General features: G+C 39.8%; 4 protein-coding genes across 6 annotated transcripts in view; 3 read left to right on the top strand and 1 right to left on the bottom strand.

Moving 5' to 3' along the window:
- The window catches only part of tex264b (testis expressed 264, ER-phagy receptor b), a 38,517-nt gene extending 36,187 nt beyond the window's left edge, over window positions 1–2,330 (bottom strand). The window contains exon 1 of the mRNA XM_080462478.1: window positions 1,849–2,330. Coding sequence (XP_080318604.1) covers window positions 1,849–2,103 — 255 coding nt within the window. The 5' untranslated portion in view covers window positions 2,104–2,330. The remainder of the gene's footprint in view (window positions 1–1,848) is intronic.
- Window positions 2,331–4,083: 1,753 nt separating this feature from the next.
- On the top strand, window positions 4,084–6,447 carry gpx1a (glutathione peroxidase 1a). The gene is made up of 2 exons (XM_080461457.1): window positions 4,084–4,475; window positions 5,289–6,447. Exons 1-2 carry the CDS (start codon window positions 4,251–4,253, stop codon window positions 5,637–5,639), a joined length of 576 nt encoding a protein of 191 aa, XP_080317583.1. The 5' UTR covers window positions 4,084–4,250; the 3' UTR covers window positions 5,640–6,447.
- On the top strand, window positions 6,385–8,212 carry brk1 (BRICK1 subunit of SCAR/WAVE actin nucleating complex). The gene is made up of 3 exons (XM_080461458.1): window positions 6,385–6,723; window positions 7,141–7,223; window positions 7,592–8,212. Exons 1-3 carry the CDS (start codon window positions 6,606–6,608, stop codon window positions 7,616–7,618), a joined length of 228 nt encoding a protein of 75 aa, XP_080317584.1. The 5' UTR covers window positions 6,385–6,605; the 3' UTR covers window positions 7,619–8,212.
- Window positions 8,213–8,848: 636 nt separating this feature from the next.
- On the top strand, window positions 8,849–16,649 carry rbm5 (RNA binding motif protein 5). Of its 3 annotated transcripts, XM_080462133.1 has the most exons (26): window positions 8,858–8,995; window positions 9,266–9,317; window positions 10,005–10,182; window positions 10,301–10,459; window positions 10,590–10,659; window positions 10,814–10,834; window positions 11,073–11,146; window positions 11,823–11,906; window positions 12,198–12,258; window positions 12,582–12,647; window positions 12,752–12,912; window positions 13,004–13,101; window positions 13,331–13,418; window positions 13,496–13,564; window positions 13,730–13,796; window positions 13,940–14,040; window positions 14,133–14,292; window positions 14,407–14,498; window positions 14,596–14,787; window positions 14,884–15,024; window positions 15,109–15,192; window positions 15,326–15,544; window positions 15,631–15,705; window positions 15,807–15,907; window positions 15,993–16,122; window positions 16,216–16,649. In XM_080462133.1, exons 2-26 carry the CDS (start codon window positions 9,301–9,303, stop codon window positions 16,339–16,341), a joined length of 2,634 nt encoding a protein of 877 aa, XP_080318259.1. In that variant the 5' UTR covers window positions 8,858–8,995; window positions 9,266–9,300; the 3' UTR covers window positions 16,342–16,649. The 3 variants fall into 3 exon arrangements, with proteins under 3 accessions (XP_080318261.1, XP_080318259.1, XP_080318260.1); XM_080462135.1 differs by lacking the exon at window positions 10,814–10,834 and having other exon boundaries at window positions 8,849–8,995; XM_080462134.1 differs by lacking the exon at window positions 10,814–10,834 and having other exon boundaries at window positions 10,590–10,674.
- The last annotated feature ends 4,893 nt before the right edge of the window (window positions 16,650–21,542 follow it).

Below are 21,542 nucleotides of genomic sequence, written 5' to 3'. Positions count from 1 at the left end.
GTATTATGTATCAGGGAAACAGATCCAGCTGATATTATTTTCCCGCTGCTTGAAGGAGCTGAGATTCAGAGGATGGATGAGTTCACACGGCAAGCAACTGGGAGTGCATGAAAAAAAAAAAAAAAATAATCTCAGAGAGCGATCAGACTAACTAATAGTGGTGATAAGAGAACTGGTAACGCAATAAAGGAAACAACAAGCTTCAGACACATCCACAGAACTGCAATAACATTTGCCAGTTTGATCTTTGGCCTTTACAGAACGACCACAACGATATCACCGGAGTTCACTTTTATTTCATAATTGGGATTTCAAAGTGCCTCATTTGATCAAATGCTGGCGTTTTCTCTCCCACAATAACTCCCTACCACACAGAGAGGAGAGAGGAACAATGCCAGAGTAATTGTGATTTATACAACTGGATGTTGCCACTGTGAAAACCTCAAGAAAAGAAGACAAGCCAGTCAGATTCCTGTTCGAGGATGAACTCTACATTTCCAAGCCTGGAGAAGTGTGTATTGATTGCAGATTGAGGAGGAGTAACAGTTGCGTTCCCTGATGGTTAACTTACACTACAACCCCAGTAATTTTCATCTTTCCAGTGAGGACTACATTCTGTTATCATATTGGAGAGTCTGATTGAACTCTCTCTGCTTTAGGCGTCACATTGAAGGCTGCTCCTGGTACGCAAACACAGATGTTGTTGCTACGTCGTGAAATGTTCTACCCTCGGTGAATTGATTTCATCTGTAGTGTAAAACCGGATTGGTCAGTTCATAATTGCTCAATTATTGAAAATATACATTAAATTGATTTGTGTTTATGAAACACCTTAACTGCAATGAATAAAGTCATTCTTTTGTCAACCATAGGAATGCCACATGATTGATTAGTTTTTAATTAGCTGTCTGCGATTAGCACTCAGATTTAAAAAAATGTAACCGTATTGATAAATAATTGTTTATTTTCATGATGTATGGCATATTTATCTATTGTTGTACACATTTGTGGCCACATCTCATGAACGTAAATCCCCTAACATTCTTGGATTATATTTCAATACATCTGAATTCATAAAACATACCACAGCCTTTCCAGATGTGCAACAAGAACTTTGCTTAGGACAACACAACAGTGCAAAACAGATCCACCAGTTTCTGCATCACAAAAACAAAGAGAAAATGAAAACTAACTGAAATGCTATCACAATAACTAACCCTTGCTAAAGAAAAGAAGAAAAACATTGACTTAAAGGGTACACTTTAAAAGAGGCTCGCCAAGTGTGAGGAGAACTCGTGTTTAGAGATGAAGAAGAAATAATTACCCAAGTTTTTGACAAGTATCAAAGAAATCTAAATTATTTAGTTAAGAAGATGATTCCTAGACTTTGTAGTTCTGATTAATTACACTATTTTCCACACTTTCCTCAAGTCAGACCCTTTTGTAAAACAAACCATTTCCCATATCTGGTGTAGTCTTACGTTTGTTTTTTTAGACTGAATTAAATAGCATATCACATTTAAAAAAAATACACCTAATTGATTGGACCCTTTTTTCCGGGCTTTGTTCTACGTATGACTTGTAATCTGACTTTTTTTAAAAAAAGCCAGTTTCTTTCTAATGAAGCTGACCACCTGCTGAGAGGTGAAACATTCGTCCGCCACGGTTACTGTAGTTTTTAGAATAGCAACACCGCCATCTAGCGGTCAGTCTGCAGATCACAAACCTGAAGCTTTACGACCTCAACCCGGCAATAAAACTTAACTATTGGACAAACTGTACCAAAGCGTGTATCGTGCACACATCTCCTACAAATCTGTTGTCTTCCTGTGAATTCTGGATGTTTACCTTTTTGGGATCATCATAAAACACCCCGATACAGGAAAGTCCAGGTCCAATACAATGAGACTCCTTGAAAAGTTGTCCGCAGTTTTTGTAGGGTCCTTCCTTAAACTTGTAGGCAAATGTGATCTTTTTGAACCGGGGAGAGCCAGTGAGCACTGTGATGTCGGAGAGGATCCCGGAGTAAAGAATGTAAGCGGCTGCTGTGAGAAGACTTAACAGACTCATAAAGACCAGACACATGCTGGCCCAGTCTGACATGGTGGCTTCTTACCAACAGGCTGCTCAGGGACTCTGAACGCGCTGCTTCCGGGTTCTGAACACTACGTTATTTTGTTACAACAAGCTAGCATGTTTAACAACGTGCTTTGTCTTGTTATTGTTCTATCTTTTTTTTTTTTATCTGTCTGTAACTTATTTTTTGTCTCTCAGCGACAGCGGCGTGAACAACCGGACTGTACATTGAATGGGACTTCCTGGAAGAGACCATTTCGGCCAAACAAGGGGGTAATTGTTATCAGTAATTACTGTATAAAACTTCATACGATGAATAAGTGTCCTTGTGAAGTACATTATTGTGATTTTTATTTACCTAAATTAACGTTTTAAAGGATTATGTGTGAGGGATTTATTTGCAGTTGCAATTTCAGTTTGTTTTATTCAAATAATGCCACCTGTTGTGCGAACTATTCCTGACCCCTTGAGTTTACTACATCATCTAATTCTGAGTAACAAAGACTTTCTGTATAACACTAATCTCTTTTCAGTTAAATTGCTTTTGAAACATCAAATAAAGAGAAAAGTATTTTGTTGAAGAATGAATTCTTGGACGTCTCGGACTTTCTTGTAGTGTAACTGGAGCTATGGAGCTACACATCTTTCCGGTCAATTCAATCCAGAATACTCACTTATTAATGAAAAACGGGTAAACTAGAACCAACCCAACCGTGTTTGTCTCAAATACAATATTTGTATGAACTCACCATTCTGTGATTTTATTTTATTATATTTTTTATTTTATTTTTTTGATCGTTTAAAAACTGTTTCTCGCCCTGGAAATGACTCCAACTTCAACTTTCATAACACGCAGACATTTCTCGGCAAACACCGGTGTCCTGCTGTCTGAAGTGAGCGGATTATGTTGTGTGTTGATAATAGTTAACTGCGCAACGCACGAGGCCAACCTACTTCCTTGATAGTACAATAACCAGAACGTTTAGACTTTGTAAATGGCACACATTTTGTATAATATCAGGCATCCTAACGATAGTTAAAAAAAAAACAACTATAATAAATAAGTAATAAAGTTAGAATTCAGCGAGAGGTGTGTTTACATGTAAGTCCCGCTCTATGATAGAAGACTGGTATTAAGCCAGCCCTCCCTTCAGAAAACATAGTAAAAGCCAACCGCCGTCTGTTTAGCAGTGCGCCGATAGACCATGCATTACCGTATAAGAGCATACGAAAGGGATTTCAAAATAAAAGTAACGTTCCAGTGAACAAGCTCTCGTCATCATTTAGTTAAATAATTCATCACAAATTAATACTACTGCTAATAATAACACATAACAACAAATAAAAATAGTTGCCTGTATCATGAATACAAACTATAAATAATGAAATATTAATATGGCCTGTCAAAGCAAAAAACAACCAAAACACATTTTAAGTCAGTTACTGTATGTATTTATAACTGCTCTACAATTCTTTCTTATGGCACAATGGGAACTAACAGAACAATAGACCCAGATGATAGCGGTAATGCAACAGTCTTTTTTTTTGCTTTTTCAGAGGGGTATTATTTTATGTCACATCCTGAACTGGTCTACTATCAATCGGAAGTGAAATTGGTTTATGGCAACGGAGGGATTTAATTTAACATTAATCTGAATTTTGCAACGATATACTGTTTTGTTTAGCTTTTTAATCTGAAAGACGTCTTCAGAATGAGATGAAAATATGTTTATTGTATTATAGTAACACCCCACTGACTGAAACTGAGATTGTTGTTTAGTTTTTGTTTTGTTTTGTTTTGTGGTATTTATTTGTTTATTTTTTCTTCTGCAGGCAGTACGTTTTATTCTTATTTGATTCTTACTGGTTATTCAAGTATTAATAATGCACTCATTTAATAGCTTTGTTGTTGCTTATTATGATTAGCAGTAGTATTAATTTGTGTTTCGATAACTACCTTACGGATTTCATTCACTCTTATTTTGAAGTCCATTTCAGTGCGAGCTTACATTAATGCATGGTGTATGGGCGCACTGATAAACAAAGCGGCGGCTGACGTGAGGGGTTGGACTTGAGAAAACCTTTATGGGTTAAAGATAAACAGAGCAGGGTTCTTCTTTCACCACACTCTAAATCTTGACCTTGTTCGGTCAAATAATCCGGAATTCCTTAGAATGGCTGGGAATTTAAAGAGGTTTTACGACCTGACAGCCAAGCTGCTGTCTGGAGAAACTCTGAGTTTCTCCGCTCTGAAGAGGAAAGTAGTTCTCGTTGAGAATGTGGCGTCACTCTGAGGAACAACAACCAGGGACTACACTCAGATGAACGAGCTGCACTCTCGATACTCCACCGAGGGACTCGTTATCCTGGGTGTACCCTGCAACCAGTTCGGCCATCAGGTGAGTCATGTTTGTTTTCGTTGGTTTTTCTTTGAGCCTATAAAGCATCAATAAGATTTGAAATGTAATCGTGCACTTGTATCATTAATATATAGAACTAAAGATAGAAATCCCAGTACTTTTTGTTGTTAATATTGTTAATCTGTAGGACCAAACAAGTGTTTGCAGTATACTTCACAGTTGATCATTTACCTGAGTAAATCATTTCGCAGGAAATTTTAATAGTTAAAAGTGATGCACTCGGATCTTTCACAAAAAGCCTCTGTAACGTGTTGCTGTAGTTTTCAAATAATTGATATAATGAAAAACATGTGATTCTTAAGTAATTATCGTCACTGTATGATTATTATCATCATGGTATCAGTTCACTATTGTTGGCAGATTTGGGGTATATTGTAGTAATATTTTTATGATTGCTTCTAATTGTTTTCATTCCATTTCATTTATTAATTTATTTGAATGGGACAGTGCATATTGACGAACAGACACCCAGTGCTGTAAATATGACAGATTCAGCTCAGCTACTTTCCATCCGCAGTCCCAATTGTAGATCTAAATTTGCCAACTCGGCATAATGTTTTCTATCAGAGTTGTAGGGATTGCTTATATTTTTGTGTGAAATGATTCAATAGGAAAAAATAAATAAAAAATACGGAAACAAAAGAAAATCTAAATACCCCGTGTACAAGGACCTCCAAACTTGAATAGTGGATTTCAAGGTGCCTGAAAACATTTACCTAGGTTTATTGTTTGTTTGTTTGTTTGTTTGTTTTATAAAGTTCTTGGTGCATTCATCATGCATTTATTTTTCAGGAGAACTGCAAGAATGATGAAATCCTAAGGTCTCTGAAGTACATCCGTCCAGGAAATGGCTTTGAACCAAAGTTCCAGCTCCTTGAGAAGGTGGACGCTAATGGGAAGGACACCCACCCATTGTTTGCCTTTCTGAAGGAAAAACTCCCGTTCCCCTGTGACGATGCCATGGCTCTCATGAGCGACCCAAAGTTCATCATTTGGAGTCCAGTCTGTAGGAATGATGTGTCCTGGAACTTTGAGAAGTTCCTGATTGGCCCTGATGGGGAGCCGTACAAGCGCTACAGCAGAAATTTCCTCACCATTGATATTGAAGCTGACATTAAAGAGCTGCTTAAGCGAGTCAAGTAGAGTGTGCTGAGAGTGGCTGTGGAGAATAACAGTTGTGACCACCTTGGAAGGAGAAATTTTATCAGTAGTCACAGGCATTGATGGTATTTTAGCAGGCGTCTCACACTCAAGTCAATGGTACAAAGTTTGTGATACTTTCAGTACATAATGGTTACTCAAACTATTTACTAAATGAAGACATTTCCTGAAACATTTCTGAGGGAAGATTCTGATGAAGATGTAAAGGTTTGACTGCACCACTCTGTGTAAAGTGTATCACAGATTTTTTGGGGGGAAAATTGAAACCAGAATAAAAAGAAAATTTGTAAAATGCTGAGTCATGGCAAATTGTTGAAATCCTCAGTTGTTCAAATACCAAAACACAATTTGTTTACTCTTATTTTTCTCTATCAGCGTGAATGGATGGAAACACAATGAGACAAATGACCACAAGGTGATACAAAATGATGAAGTGACAGATAGATAGATAGATAGATAGATATTTTATTCATCGCCATGGGGATTATGAATTGTTTTTACGATGTTCCTCTATTTCAGTGTTTGCTGATTTTATAATATGACTAAAGTGTCTGAGTATTTTTGAAAAGCACTACATATATAAATAAAAAGTATTATTATTCGTTAAAAGTCGGTGTTCATGTAAAAAAAAAAAAAACTCCAAATGAACAGCAACCTAAGAAAAAAAAATACTATAGGCTACAGTCCAATTCTTCAAGTTTGTTGATCTGAGCCCTTTAATGAATCTATTATGATCTACGAAAGTAGAGTGTTAAATGCTAATAACTCTATGCTTATTTCAAACTGTAGAGTTAGTATTTCCCCGTCCTCTTCCTGGTGAACTCAAGTGTTTTATGCTAGTAAATCTATGTTTATTTCAAACTGTAGTTAGTATTTCCCCGTCCTCTTCCTGGTGAACAAGTGTTTTATCCTCAACTGAACGCTGCGCGGAGCCGCGACTCATCCAACATGGCGGGCCAGGAAGACCCAGTGCAGCGCGAGATCCACCAGGACTGGGCCAATCGGGAGTATATAGAAGTGATTACGAGCAGTATTAAGAAAATCGCCGACTTCCTAAATTCATTCGGTGAGTTGTTTTTATTTTTTTATACCGGTTGCGACGATCTCTAATGTGGACGTCTGTGCAGTTCGCTTGCAGGCGCGAGCCCCGCAGCTGCTGCTAGCATCAGTGTTGACGTTTTAAATGGCCACTCCCAGCTAGCACCTAGCTGAGCGGATAGCTGGGTTCATCACCGACGTTTTGACGGAAAAGAACAGTCTGGCGTCGAAATACTTTTGTGATTTGATTCGCTTGTTGGTGATTTCTTTTTTAGACCCGTTTTCAAAATGCGGGGTTGCAGTAAAGGGGTTAAAGAGCTGGTAGCTACCGCAGCTGCTAATGCTACATTCTGGTTTCCGGAGCTGCGGCACGTATAAAATATAAATATATAACAAAACACAAAATCACATCAAACAGTAACAAGTAACTTTCCATCCCTATCAGATATGTCGTGTCGATCTCGTTTGGCCACCCTCAACGAGAAGCTGACAGCGCTGGAAAGGAGGATTGAATATATTGAGGCCAGAGTGAGTATTCCTCTATTCCTCTATTCCTCTATTTATCTATTCCTCTATTTATCTATTCATCTATTTATCTATTCATCTATTCCTCTATTCATCTATTCCTCTATTCATCTAATCCTCTATTCATCTATTAATCTATTCATCCATTCCTCTATTTATCTATTCCTCTATTTATCTATTTATCTATTCATCTATTTATCCATTTATCCATCCACCTTCTGTTAATGAGTTGATGTTTGAGGGGTTTGGACCACATCTGAGCTGACTACAGGCAAAGGCAGGGGACATCCTACCCTGCTCTAAATATGATCAGGATCCAGTGTCTTTTTGTGTGTGAACGATCTAACAAACATGTATGTTTCTCCATACAGGTGACAAAAGGGGAGACCTTGACCTAGGACCCATCATACAGAAACCTCCAGTTACCCTTCCACGTCCCACCTCAATGTTTTGGAATACATGTGACGGAGTCCACCCTCTGCTTTTTGGAAACCATGTGGACCATTTTTATATTATATGACCTAGTTTTGTTTTATCTCATGACTCATTTGTATAGAAGATGTGTGTCGGAATCCGTAATATTATAAAACTAAACCCTAAAGGCATATGTTAAAGAAAAAAAAAATCCTGCGAAGTAAATATGATTCTTTTTGAATTTTTGTGTTGCATACATTGTCATTACTGAAAGAGGTTTATGGGGGGGGGGGGGGGAAGAACAGGGAAACATTCTTGTGTGCCAAGCTGAACAACATATTGTGTCGTCGCCTTTGTTTGGGGCCTGCATTTACAGTGAACTGTTTGGTGATGTTTCAGGATTTAAATACTGTAATAAATGATAAACAGTGACTCAGTGAATGATGTTGGACACAAAACTACAATAAAAAGACCCAAACATTATTACTTGTATTTTTAATAGCTATTGGATGAAAGAGATGGCATATATAAAATAATCAACTCATATAAAATGTGAAAATAAAGCACTGTTTGACCATTTGTTTTGTTTTTTTCCTTTTGTGTCTGGAGAACTCACACATTTTGCTGTAATTATACAGAATTTATTAATAATATTCAATGTAGAGATGGTAGGACACGACACACGACATCTCTTTTGACCTCAATGGTGCAATAAATGGAAAATAATAGTGGCTCGTACCTAAATAAGTGTTTTTACAATGTTTGAGCACATCAGGATTTCAACAGTGAATGTGTGAGCTGGAGGTTTGTTCTCTATAAAATTGGCATGTTAATTATTTGGTTGGTCTTCGATGGGATGTATAAAACAAGTAGATTCTAGGCATTAAATAAAGTGGAAATAGTTTTTCTTTATAGTACAGAAAGATTAAAAGAAGCATCTAGTAAAATGGTGGATAAGTAGAGCGTGGGTGGACGTCTCCTCTGCTTTGCCTGGCAGGCAGAAGGCTTCGCCTTTATCCTCATAAAATTGCATTTGATTCACACGCCTTCACAACCCTAAAAACATATCCATTTTTGCTCGATGTCTTTTTTAATGCTAACCCAAAATATGATAAATTAGTAACAGAAAAAGCGACAAACTGTTCAGCAGCGATGTGTGCCTGCGAGGTAAATAAAGGACAAAAAAAACACACCCACCACAATGCATTGGGTTCTACCGCAGTGCATTCTGGGATAAAGAAGCAGCCTTTGCTGATGAAAGCCCGTGGACGTGAGATGATTTTTCTTGCCCAATTTTTTTCCTGATACTTTGAAAAATATATACTTCGTGATATAACTTTTTAATCAACAAACTTACACTGGTGAGTTACCTGCAACTGAATTGTCTTCTGAAGTGTCTCACCCCGCCTCTCTTTAGTGTCGTTGGTTTTATTTAAGTTGTGTCCATTTGTTAAGCGCCGATCCAGTCGGGCTCCATGTTTCCGTCTACAATCATTAAAGTCTGGCAGCTTTCGTTTAGCGTGATACTTCCACGTGACACGAGTCAGTCTGTTTCATTTGGTAGTCACGAAATGTTCAGCTAAATATGCGTTGATTAAAGCTGTGCGATTTTGTGTTTTTTTCCCCTATAGAGGTCGTGTGAGTGCGGAGTTAAGAAAAAAAAAACATGGGCGCCGATAAACGGTGAGTGGGAATGTTTTTTTTGCAAACGTCGATCGTCCTGCTTGCTGTGGCTCTTCTTTTTTTTATTTTTTTTCCAGCCAACTGTTTTATTGTAATCAAAACTCTAATGTGTGTAAAAAGGAGAGAAGGTCTACCAAGTCTACCAATGTAATATTTAAATGTAAACTAGTATTGATCGAGTGACGTAGACAATATCCCGAATCACAGCTGACGTTGAATTACAATTTCACCAAGGAGTCAATTGTGCCAAACAGTTTTAACACATCATGGATAGAAAGGGTAAATATTGATTTAAAAATGGGTACCCTCTTGTGGTTCCATTTACAGAGGAGGCCATTGTGTCACAGTGAAGTAGGTTGTATTTTCTTGGCCTCAACTACCTACATTGAAATCATATTTACCCCAAACAAAGCAAATTCACATCTCATAATGTCTGTGCTACATTCTCCTAGTAATGTCATATGTAACAGACTGTGAATGATATTCAAACACAAGTATTGCTTTAAATAGTGTGCACACTTTGCATGTCATCTATGATTCACTGTCCTTTGGTTACAGTGAGGGCAGCAAGGAGATGATTAATCAGGTGTTAACTACAGTCCACTCCTAAACATTTTCCTCATACAGCAGCATGTATTGACTAATTGACCAATATCCTTAACTAAAGTTGGATATCCCTCTTAATAGGATAAGCCGGACTGAGCGAAGTGGCAGATATGGTTCTGATCAATCCCGTGATGAATCCGAATGGCGTGACCGACGAGAGAGGGACCCAGAACGTGATCACAACACGCGCCGCTGGGGAGAGGACCGACGAAGTGAACGTTACGAAGGTGATCGCCGAGGATCAAGAGACAGTCCAGAGGTACTTATTTTCATTAATATTTTTATTTGTTTTGCTAGGGGTGATTTTTAACAGCTGTTTATTATTATTATTATTTACATATGTATATGGTTGGTTGTTTTGTTTTGTTTTTTTACAGCAGAGAGAGAGAAAACGACGCAATAGTGATAGATCAGAAGATGGTTATCACTCAGATGGTGACTACCCAGAGCAGGATTACAGAAGGGAGCCAGGAGAGGAGAAGAAAAGCAAGACCATCATGCTCTGGGGTCTGTCGCCTCATATCACAGAGGATGATGTAAGTTTTTAAACTTGCCTGACATCATAGAACTTGTCTTGTGTGATCCTTACTGTACATCGTGAGATAAAGAGCGTCTTTGGTGATAACTATGAATCATTCTATGATGTGGTCTGCTACTGTCTTTCAGATTTGTTTTGCCATCGACCAGCTGGAGGGACCCCAGCCAGTGGATGTCAGACTGATGAAAAAGAAAACAGGTGAGAACCAGATGAGTGATGGACCGTGACCTCCCCCCGCTCTTTGACCATAGGGCCAATCTGCTTCCATTCAGACCCATTTTCCCTTTAGCAGCTTTAAGAGAGTTATATCAGTTACTTAGGATCAAAATCTCATTTGTTTCAATCCTTGCAGGACGTTGTGAATCAGTTGGAGGTAAGTAAGAATATTAGTAAAAGCTATCAAGTCAGTTGGCACACACTCTCGTTTGAGTGTGGTTCGAACAGTAGTGTTCAACAAATCTTTTTCTTACAATGATATAACTCCTAAGGAGCGGCCTGTTGTGTACCAAACTGGGCCTGGGTCGTGAAGCAGTTTGTGGAAGAGTTTGAATAATATGCCCATGGACTCTTAACTAACACGCCTCCCGTCTATATTTGAATGCTGTCTCTAGGTATAAGCCGTGGTTTCGCCTTCGTGGACTTTTATCACTTGCAAGATGCTACCCGATGGATGGAGACCAATCAGGTTGCTTCACAATCGCCAAGTCTAGTTTTAATCTTGGGGATCTGACAAAAAAAAAAAGGCAACCAGAATGTACTGATTACCTGGTGTGGAAACTGCACAGATAAACCCTCATGGATTGAAATGAGTATCTCATAGAAAATGTTTGATTTTTAGGATATACAACGTAATCATTTGATAGGTATGTCCTTAAGTTAGCCCCACTGGCAGTGGCAGCTGCAGATTTTCTTTGCAGTTCTTAAGGTCATCTTTTTTAGTAATCTGCTTCTAGCTTAATCTTGATCAGGGCCTTATGAATAGTATTTTGAAAACGCAGTATCACCTTATTGTGTGAAGCTTGCCCTTCAATAGAAAAGGATTTTATTCTTTTGTTTTATTTTTGTTTTTGTTTTTTTTCCCAAGACATTTTCTCCTCTTACATTTTTTTGTGGAAATCCCATACAAAAATGTCTAAAGATCACATGGTACACTCTGCTCCAGCTCAGCCTGGGCACACGGGTCCCAAACACTTAAAGAGCACCATACACCATGCTCACATACACATCATGTGCCTGTCTTAACTCAAAGGCTATCTGTTGGGGGCCCCTCTCCCCCTTCTCTCCCTTCCAAAACTGCTAGCTCTGTTGATGAGATCAGCACTCGCCATGAACATTTGAATGATTTGATTTTCCTTTTTCAGAAACGCCTGACCATCCAAGGCAAAAGTGTGGACATGCACTACAGTCACCCCCGAAACAAGTTTGAGGACTGGCTCTGCGGCACTGTAAGTTCATGAATCACGGTTACATTATGTAAACAATGCCTCATCAGAACACTGCACACACACACACACGTACACGTGATAGGCATGAAAGATACAATTTTCTAGTTACGTCAGCGTAATTTTCGACACGCCTACAATTGGATAAGTGGTGAATTTTAAGCTGTGTCTCAAGTAAGTATGGTATGCAGCATCAATTAAAAAAAACAAAAACAAAATGCCTGTTCTCTGAGGCAGTACTGTCCAGGGCTTTAGTAGGTGTATAATCAAAATGATGTGAACGGTTACTTGCAGTGTGGCCTGTACAATTTCCGGAGGAGGCTGAAGTGCTTCAGGTGTGGAGCAGCCAAAGCTGGTAAGTAGTTAAACCAACAAGAGGCCACTGACTGCAGACATCCGGGCAGCCTGAGGCAACTGTGCTGGAGTATAACAAACATGAGGAACCCTAGGTTGATGTGGAGTCTTGTCAGATACTGCTAAAGGGTGTAGACATAACAGCATGGATGTTTTTGTCATGACTTCTTGATCAGAACACAAGGCTAAAACTTGCAGGAAGGTGAAGGTGTAGTTTATTACCATTATTCTGGCACCACCTTAAACCTCAGCTCCAGTTCTTAAATAATGTGTCTCAGAAGGTTTATGTTAATGCACGTCTTACTTCTGTCATTCTCTCAACAGAAAGTGAAACAAGCAACAATGCTGGAGTTTCTGAAACTCAACCTACTGGAGACTTCTATGGCGACAGTAAGAACATTTTATTTGATTTTTTCCTGAGATGAACTGGTTTTGAAATAAAACATACCAACCTTTGCGGGTTTTTCCTAACCGTTAAATGTCCTTCCTTACAGCCATCATAATGAGAAATATCGCTCCTATGACAACAGTGGAAGCCATCATGACGGCGCTGGCACCGTATGCTAATCTCTCATCTAACAACATTCGCCTCATCAAGGACAAACAAACGGGCCAGAACAGAGGCTTTGCCTTTGTGCAGCTGTCCTCTCCGCTGGTAAAGTATCTTCCAACATGTACGGACCAAAAGGGGGGAGAAAATAACCTAAAATTGATCACTAAGTCTGTCATTTTAATGTATTTCCCAGGAGGCCTCTCAGCTGCTCACCATTTTACAGGGGCTGCAGCCTCCCCTCAAACTAGATGGCAAAACAATCGGGGTGGATTATGCCAAGAGTGCGAGAAAGTGAGTACAAAACTGTAAACAAGGTGCTTTGGGTTTGTGATGGGAAGGATTAGCAGCAGTCGTCCTGAATTCTTTTAATCCTTTTTTTTATTTTTTTTTTATTTTTATTTTTTTATTATTTGTGCAACAGCTCAAACTGATTGTTTTCATAAATATGCAAAGATAGATTCCGCTATGTTCAAATTGGATTAATGGGAATATGCTTATCTTTGCTTTTTGCCCCTGTCAGGGATCTTTTGCTACCCGATGGTAATCGTGTCAGTGCCTTTTCTGTGGCGAGCACAGCTATTGCTGCAGCCCAGTGGTCTTCAAGCCAGGTAGATTCCGTTCCTGTCATTATCCCGCCATTTGTCATTTCCCAGTGCTGACGTGATTTAAAACTTTTTGTTGTCAGCCTCAGCAGAGCGCAGACGGAATGTCGGAGTACAGCTACCTGCAAGAGGGCTACGCTCCACTCTCACAGGTCAGTGGAACACAGAGGTTCAAACTGCTTAAGACATCTTTCAGTAAAATGTTGCTCTGTAGTAACATCTAGTGGCAGTTTCAGGACATTGTAAGAGTTAACAGACTCCAGACGAGACATGAGGCTGTACTTTTTTCCTGATAATATTCCTTCACTGTTTAAAAGGACTATCAGCCATTCTATCAGCAAGGAGCAGGAGCCAGCACCTCTCAGGGAAATGGGATTCTTGGAGGTACACGGCATTCTTTGCTTTACGAACACATTGCCATAAATGATTACTTTTTCATATAGTGGTTGTCAAACTGCATTTATGTTCAAACCTGCATCTTTTTGCCAAGTAGAGTCAATGTTTAAATGTTTGCTTTTAAAATGTAGCCGCCCCGGGTGTGAAGATCGTTCCAGCTGCAGTTGGGGTTGTGATCTCACAGCATGCACAAGTCTATCAGCCCCATATCATTGCACAGCCTGCTGTACAGGTAATGTCAACTCTCCTTTTTCTTTCAGCAGTTACACTATATCGCTTATATTTATTGTTCCAATGACCTAACAACCTTTACTTTCATTGTAGGCATTGCCACTTGCTCAACAGCTGGAGGGTAAACCCCAGACTGGACTTATCTCTGGTATTGAAGCTGCATCTCTGCCGCCTGCCGCTGTAGCGGCTGCTGCTGCTCTTAATGCCGCCGGCACCGCCACAGCCCCTGGACAGACATTGGACGGCAGCGCGAGTATGAACATATTTAGAATGAAAAACAGCTCAGTTGTCTCCCAGTTCACATCCTGTGTGTTGCTAAAAAGCATTTTTGTAACGTTTTTTATTATTGTGTTTTAACACGTCACAGCTGGTCCTGATACATCTACCTACCAGTATGATGAGTCCTCTGGCTACTATTACGACCCCCAAACCGGCCTCTACTATGACCCAAACACACATGTAAGTAGCAGTTCTCATGTGAGATGTTAGCTTTTCAGCAGTGTTGTTGAGAGTTTGGATGGGTCTGATCGTAGCTCCTGCTGCTTTTGCATTTCAGTATTACTACAACTCTCAGACGCAGCAGTATCTGTACTGGGACAGCGAGAAGCAGGCGTACCTTCCCGCTCCAGCCACCGCCAACACTGGACAAAATGACAATACAGCAAGTGGCTCTGCAGCGTCCGGCAGCAAAGATTCAAAAGAAGGCAAAGAGAAAAAGGACAAGCCCAAAAGCAAGACTGCCCAGCAGGTACTGTGTAATAAAACCTGAAACGAACATGTCTACGAAACCTTTTCTGGTTGTCTTATATAATTTTCTTTATTTAAATCTGTTTGCTTCATTCAGATTGCTAAAGACATGGAGCGATGGGCTAAAAGTCTCAACAAGCAGAAAGAAAACTTCAAAAGCAGCTTTCAGCCAATTAGTCAAGAAGAGAGGAAGGAAGCAGCGGCAGCTGATGCTGGATTCACACTGTTTGAAAAGAAGGTATATCATATAGATTCACTGTGAATGTTTTACTCGCACATTTTCTTATTTATTTTTTTAAATCTGGTTTGTGTGATATTACAGCAGGCAGGTCTAGAAAGACTAATGCCAGAGATGCTGAGGGGCCCTGAAGAGGAAGTACCAGCCACATCTGTCAGCACCTCCAAGGTATTCCTCAGTTTTTATTTAAATTTTTTTCAGCTTATATAAAAGATATCTGAATGGATTTACCAATATACTGCTCATGTTTTTGTATTAATTTGCACTAATGCTTGTTCTTGTTTCTCCACGTTGTGTTTAGTGTGCCCTGGTGGCGGCCTATAGCGGCGACAGCGACCCTGAAGAAGGAGGAGCAGGCGCGGCAGCAGCAGCGGCGGCGGCAGCAGCAGAACTGGATTCTGCCGACGGAATCCAGGACAAGCTGACCGACTGGAAGAAAATGGCCTGTTTGCTGTGTAGACGGCAGTTCCCCAATAAAGAAGGTCTAGTTAGACATCAGCAGCTTTCTGACCTTCACAAGGTAATGTCCCATGTCCTGTCATTAATCTTTAAAATGCCAAGTTCTCATCAAGAAATCGTCTTTAACCTGGCGGCGGTCTCTTGTAGAAAAACTTGGAAGTTCTCCGCAGAACCAAAATGACAGAAGCGGAGCTGGAGGAGCTGGAGAGGAAAGAGACTGAGGTTCGGCTTTAATTGAAAATAACCCAAATCACTGATGATTAACTTTATAAGCGTTGATGGGATTTTGAAATGGGAAACATTTGCGTCTCCCATCCGAACAGATGAAATACAGAGACAGAGCAGCAGAGCGGAGAGAAAAATACGGCATCCCGGAACCCCCGGCGCCAAAAAAGAAGAAATTTAACCAACCAGCGCCGGTCATGTGAGCATCAGTTTTATTTTACCCTCTCGTGTTCTTTTGTTTCCTCTGAGCAACATGTAATGAAATGACTTGTGTGTGCATGTAGAAACTACGAGCAGCCCACTAAAGACGGCCTTAACAGTGACAACATCGGGAACAAAATGCTGCAGGCCATGGGCTGGAAGGAGGGGAAAGGTCTTGGTCGCAACCAGCAGGGCATCACGACGCCAATCGAGGTACATGCCTCACTCACCCCCCCACCCCCGACTGTCGGCACGAGTACGCACGTAAAATTCAAAGTTACTAAGCTTTGTGGCTTTCCTCTTCAGGCCCAGCTGAGGACGAAGGGAGCTGGACTGGGCACTAAAGGAACCAACTACACGCTCTCTGCCTCGGACACGTACAAAGACGCTGTCCGCAAAGCCATGTTCGCACGCTTCACCGAGTTGGAATGAGTCGACAGAACTCAAGCAATTTCCTGGTCGCGGTGGAGTTCAACCCAGAAAATGCAAGAAGACTAATTATTCCTTAGTGTATAGTCCGATTATTACCTCTTGCCCTCAACCAGACAAAAACATTGAGTGTTGGTGATATAATTTATAAATTGTACATATGCACAGTGAATTTTACTTTCTTGATTTACAGATTTTCTTTTGTATTCAGTGCTATTTTCCTTTTTTGTTTAATCTCTGGCATGTGAAGTTTGTACAGTTTATACAAAGTCTTGTCTATTTGTACAGAAAATAAAAGACATGAGACATGATTTGCCTTGTTTATTGTCTGCAGGTCTGTAGTGTGATTTGATTTTGCGCTATAAGCTAAACTGAAGTAGCTGAGTTCATTGTGTATAAACTAAAATGTAGATCCTACAGTGGGGGAATAATTAACCTGTATAAGGAGCATGACGGATAAACCAGGTGACGGCATGTTTCAAATGCAGTGTTTAGATTAAATGTTTTTCTTTTATCGTTTTGTTTTGACCTGACAATATCAACATTTGAAAAATTTCAGTTTTTTTAATAAAACTTTATGGCTTTTCTTTTTTAACTATTGTGAATTTTATTGTATGTTTTAACATTTTAAGCTGCTTTCTTCCAAAATCACTATTATTGACCACATGAATTACCAATAGACTATAAATGGTTTGTGGTTAACTATGTGAAATAACAGTCTGGCAGGTTTTTGGACTCAAACCATCGATTCTGGCTGAGATGTAAGGTATGTCGCTAACCCTTAAGAAACTCCGAATTTAATATTGTGTACACAAACTAAAAGTATAAGCACAGAAATGAGGGGGGGGGGCATCTTGTAAATTGAGATTCAGTTTCACATATTTATTTTCCACTGTGAAAGTGATGAGTAAAGTCACACCTGTAAAAGATTATAGGTGATACTGGTCCTTCCCACAAAGCGGTGGTGAGCTGGTCTCCCTGCTGGTCGTCTCTGTGTAAACAAAGTGTGTTGCACAATGAAACACAAGACAAAGTATCCCATATGTTATTGTATGAATCTAGTAATACCCCATCCTTTGATAGTCTCACCTCTCAGGGTGAAATGTCCCGAGTCTCACATCCACCTCTGTTACATAAAGACCATGAAGCAATACAAGAACAGAGCTTGATTTCTTCATTTTTTTATTTTATTTTGATGAAGGTTGTATATGTTCTTTGTGGAGTGTCTGTCTTCACACGGTCAAGGATCACACCACACACTCCTGCTGAGCATCGAAGAAATAACAAGAACGCAGCTCTGTGTTTTCTTTACCTTCAGCCCGAACCTCATATTGTCCGAACCACCGTTAAATCAGGAACCTTTCTGAATTCGGTTCAAATTAATGTGAATCCTATGAATTACTTGTGGTGTGTTCATGCAACTGGGAATTTGGGAAGTTGTCCGCTGGAATGGTCTTATTTCCCAGTTGGCAGCATTCAAATGAAAAGAAACAAAAACATTGGATGAAATAAGAGATAATGTGCAACAAAAAAAAAAGACATCATCACATGTAAAGTCAGTATTATTGATAGACGTAGACATATTCTACACATGTTAAGATTTTCTTTGCTTGGATATGAAAGATTTCAGCGTCTGGGAGCTCTATGAAACTTCCCAAATTCCAACTTCTATGTTGTTGAGATGTATTTTCTAACTTTCCACTTGATGGTTATTCTTGAGCACAGCGTCACACACAACCTCATAATGAACATTATCATAAATCTTTGTCGACGCCACCATTTGCTCGGGCTTATTGTTTCTAGTCGGGTTGATTAGCGGTCAGTGCTACTCGGGCTAATCTTTAAAAGCTTTTATGACGGCAAAGCTTGAGCTTAAGTTCAGCTCTGCGACTCAAATTTACAAATTAATAAATTACAGTGACAAACTGAAGTTATTCTATCTTATTAAAGTTTAAGAAAAACAGATGTTGTATATCTTCTGTGACTGACGCCACGTGGTTGCAGGTGTGTGTGTGTGTGTGTGCGTGTGTGTGTGTGTGTCTATGTGTCTATGTGACATCTTGTTTTGCTCTTGCCTAATGACAGTAGAACGATACAGAGAATAAATCTCGGTCACACTGGTCCTTTATAATCCACACAATCAGCACAAGTATTTCAATGCTGCTCGCTTACAGAATTTTGGTCGTCACAAAGTACTAATCAGTTATTGTAGGTTTCATTTGGCATTGTTCACGTTGAGTTAGCAAAGGGCCGATAAGTAGCTGCCAACTATCTATGACTCTTTATCCAGGATGAGGAGCTCGATCCCGGCTGACTGGGCAGAGGAACAACAGGAGCCACCCGGGTCAAGACCGTCCAGTCTACCCATTGTAGGACATCTCGTCCACAAAACTGCAATCCTGGACATCTTCGTCCACGGATAGTTTTTCAGCATTAGTGAGTTAAAAGATTTCAAAGTACAGTGTATTTGACTCATTTAGAAGGATTAAGTATATTTGTCACAAAAACATGCGAGAGTATTAAGGTCGACGATATTGTGTATCTTCAGCATCTTTGAAATGTTAAACAGAGGATTTGTTGGAGCAAAATAATCTTGATTTATGAGTCTAATTCTTCTTCTGAAGTAAAAAAAAAAAAAAAACGTAGTATCAGTGTTTGCTTTATAAACATTTCTCCCTATTTCCACAACATAACTCAGATATGGGAGAATGAGGGAGTTATATAATGGGTTGAGTGAATTTTGATCTAATACTGATCTAATTTTACACATTAAGCCAATATTGTTTTGCTAATTTTCACTTCAGGATATTTCTATGTGGCTTCCAGCTGAGCTTTTCATCAACTGTAAGTCCTAAAACTGTATTTACATGCACTTGTTCAACTTGTTTACAATGTCAATTAGAAAAAACAATATGTAAAAGTACATTGTACAGGATTTATTTTTTCCCCCCAAAAATTCTGAAGTCTCATCTATGGATGAGTCGTCCTACAATCGTCTATCACAAGTGTCATACAGAGAGAAAGAGCCACCAGTTAAACCTGAAAAAACATGAGAAAATCCAGGGTTACGCAGGGAGAACATGCAAACTCTACACTGAAGTCCCCAAGCCTGGACTGAAACCGAAGATATAGTGCTTACCACTAAATACACTGAGCAGCCCTGTAGCTGCCTTTCATCTATATACCGTACACGCTTATACAACACGGTGACCGGCCGTACATTTTAATCTGAAAACCCGCTGAGCTGTGGGGCTGCTGTCGCTTTGAAGTCTGTGCCCAACTTACAACTAATTAACAACCCCGGTACGACTCTCACATGTGAGCACTGAGAAAATCCTGAGAATTTGGGGTCATTTGCTTCATCGCCCCATTATCTAAATCAGTCATCCTGAAAAGTCAGGAAGACGTTTTTATAAACATCAAAGTCTATATTTGTGTTGAGTTGAAGCTACTCCACACATACAGGACTCGTTTTGCATCTTTAACTGGCCTGTGGCAAATTCTGTAAACCTGACGGAATATTGCACACGTGTAACTTAGAAGGGACTGTATTATATATATCAGAGCTTGGACAAGTTATCTTCTGGAGACCAAGGACACCACAAGAAAAGAAACACAAGATAGCAAAGGGAGGAAATATTCAGAGAATGTCAGTGATGTACTGTACTTCAGCTATAGGGACTGACCCTGGTGAGTATATGTTTTTTTCTGCGCAGGTACTCTGATTTCCTCTCACAATCTATGGAGATGTACGTTAGGCGACTTGGTTTGAAGGTGTGCGGCGTGTGATTCTTACAACCCTGGTATAGAGCAGGTATAAAAGGTCAATGCACATTAAAAATTTGGTATTTTAAGATGTTTTGGAGACAGAACAGTTTCTAGGGAATACTCTGCAGACCTTCTCTCAGCTGAAAAATACTGTATAATACTCTATACTCTGCTTTCCAGTGTATGATGCAGCCTTAAAGCTTCCATGAGAGCACACAACAAAACAGGATTATATTTAAAACATGTTATAGGGTATATTCACCTGCACAATTGATCCAGTCTTGGCTGCAGTTCTTCCTACAGAATTGGTAATGTCTTATCATTTTACACCTGTGGAGGAGCAGACCCAACTTCACAGAGCTTAAACTACCTCATGTTCAAATATATCATTGCTGATGCTACTGGGATCTACGATCAATAGGAATTCCTCTTGTTCTAATTACATTATTTTCATATGAAATGTATAATTCTTTATGGGGGGCCTGCAAATGTCCCAACTTTAACACTTATGGTGCATTACAGAGTTTTAATGTGTCCATTGGGTTTAAGTCTTGAGCTTCAATGTCTAATGTGAATGTGCAAGTTGCTATGACTTGCTTTATAAACAAACTCACAACAACCATTGCTGTTCTTAACAAAAACAAAAACAACAAAAAAAAAAGTTTCATTTAGTTCCTCTTGAAAATTCTGATTAAAAAAAAAGGAACGTTGAAAAAGGCAGCCTCCTGACCCCCAAGACTGTTACCCTGCTGCTTTGCCCGCCAACCCTTCCTCCCAACCCAGCTTTTGTCTAGAAATCATTCTACATCCGTCTGTTTTGACTGGCTTGGTCCAGTTATTCTGTTCTATACATTAAAGAGACGACTCATTTTAAATATAAATGTTAGGCTGGTTTATTGTAGATTAATTTTGCCTTGCATTGACAAATATAATCTCACATGTGTCGGTCTGACGTGGTTTCCTAATGCTTCCACAGTTTTGCAGCAACACAGAGACGTTCAGAGGGAATTATGCAACAACTCAGTGTGAGTGAAGGAAACTGGTGTCACAGTAAGCGCTCATTTTGGTGCAGGCGTGGGAAGACATGGCGTGATTTATCTATTAAAAAAAACTATTCTCCAGATTTTGCCAAATTGATGCGCTCCACCCCCCCCCCCCCAGTGCGCCACACATCCATTGAGGCTTTAAGGTATTGTAAACATTGGAAGCTATTTATGAATGTTCTCTGAAAAGTCTGGAGCAAACAAAGTGTTGAGTTTTCCTTCCAGTGCCCTCACCTGCAGAGAGGCACCAGGCTCGGGCGCCCGAGGGGGTGGGGGGTGGGGGGGTAACTGGGCGTGGGGGGGGGGGGGGGGGGGGGGGTGAAGGGGGGCGCAAAGAAGGCGGACCTTATGCGACCCCCACAGCGGAGCTTTCAGACGCCTTTACAATGCCGT

The sequence above is a fragment of the Lipophrys pholis genome (genome assembly GCF_963383615.2).
Source record: "Lipophrys pholis genome assembly, chromosome: 4".
Taxonomy (NCBI): Eukaryota; Metazoa; Chordata; class Actinopteri; order Blenniiformes; family Blenniidae; genus Lipophrys; species Lipophrys pholis.
This window is presented reverse-complemented; position numbering and strand designations above follow the sequence as displayed.

Excerpts from the sequence above, each read along its gene's own strand:
- brk1 (XM_080461458.1), top strand. The coding sequence starts at position 6,606 with ATGGCGGGCCAGGAAGACCCAGTGCAGCGCGAGATCCACCAGGACTGG. Across the intron at positions 6,724-7,140 it reads CGACTTCCTAAATTCATTCG|ATATGTCGTGTCGATCTCGT; the intron begins GTGAGTTGTTTT and ends CATCCCTATCAG. Across the intron at positions 7,224-7,591 it reads TTGAATATATTGAGGCCAGA|GTGACAAAAGGGGAGACCTT; the intron begins GTGAGTATTCCT and ends TTCTCCATACAG.
- rbm5 (XM_080462133.1), top strand. Across the intron at positions 10,183-10,300 it reads GATCAAGAGACAGTCCAGAG|CAGAGAGAGAGAAAACGACG; the intron begins GTACTTATTTTC and ends GTTTTTTTACAG. Across the intron at positions 10,660-10,813 it reads ACTGATGAAAAAGAAAACAG|GACGTTGTGAATCAGTTGGA; the intron begins GTGAGAACCAGA and ends CAATCCTTGCAG.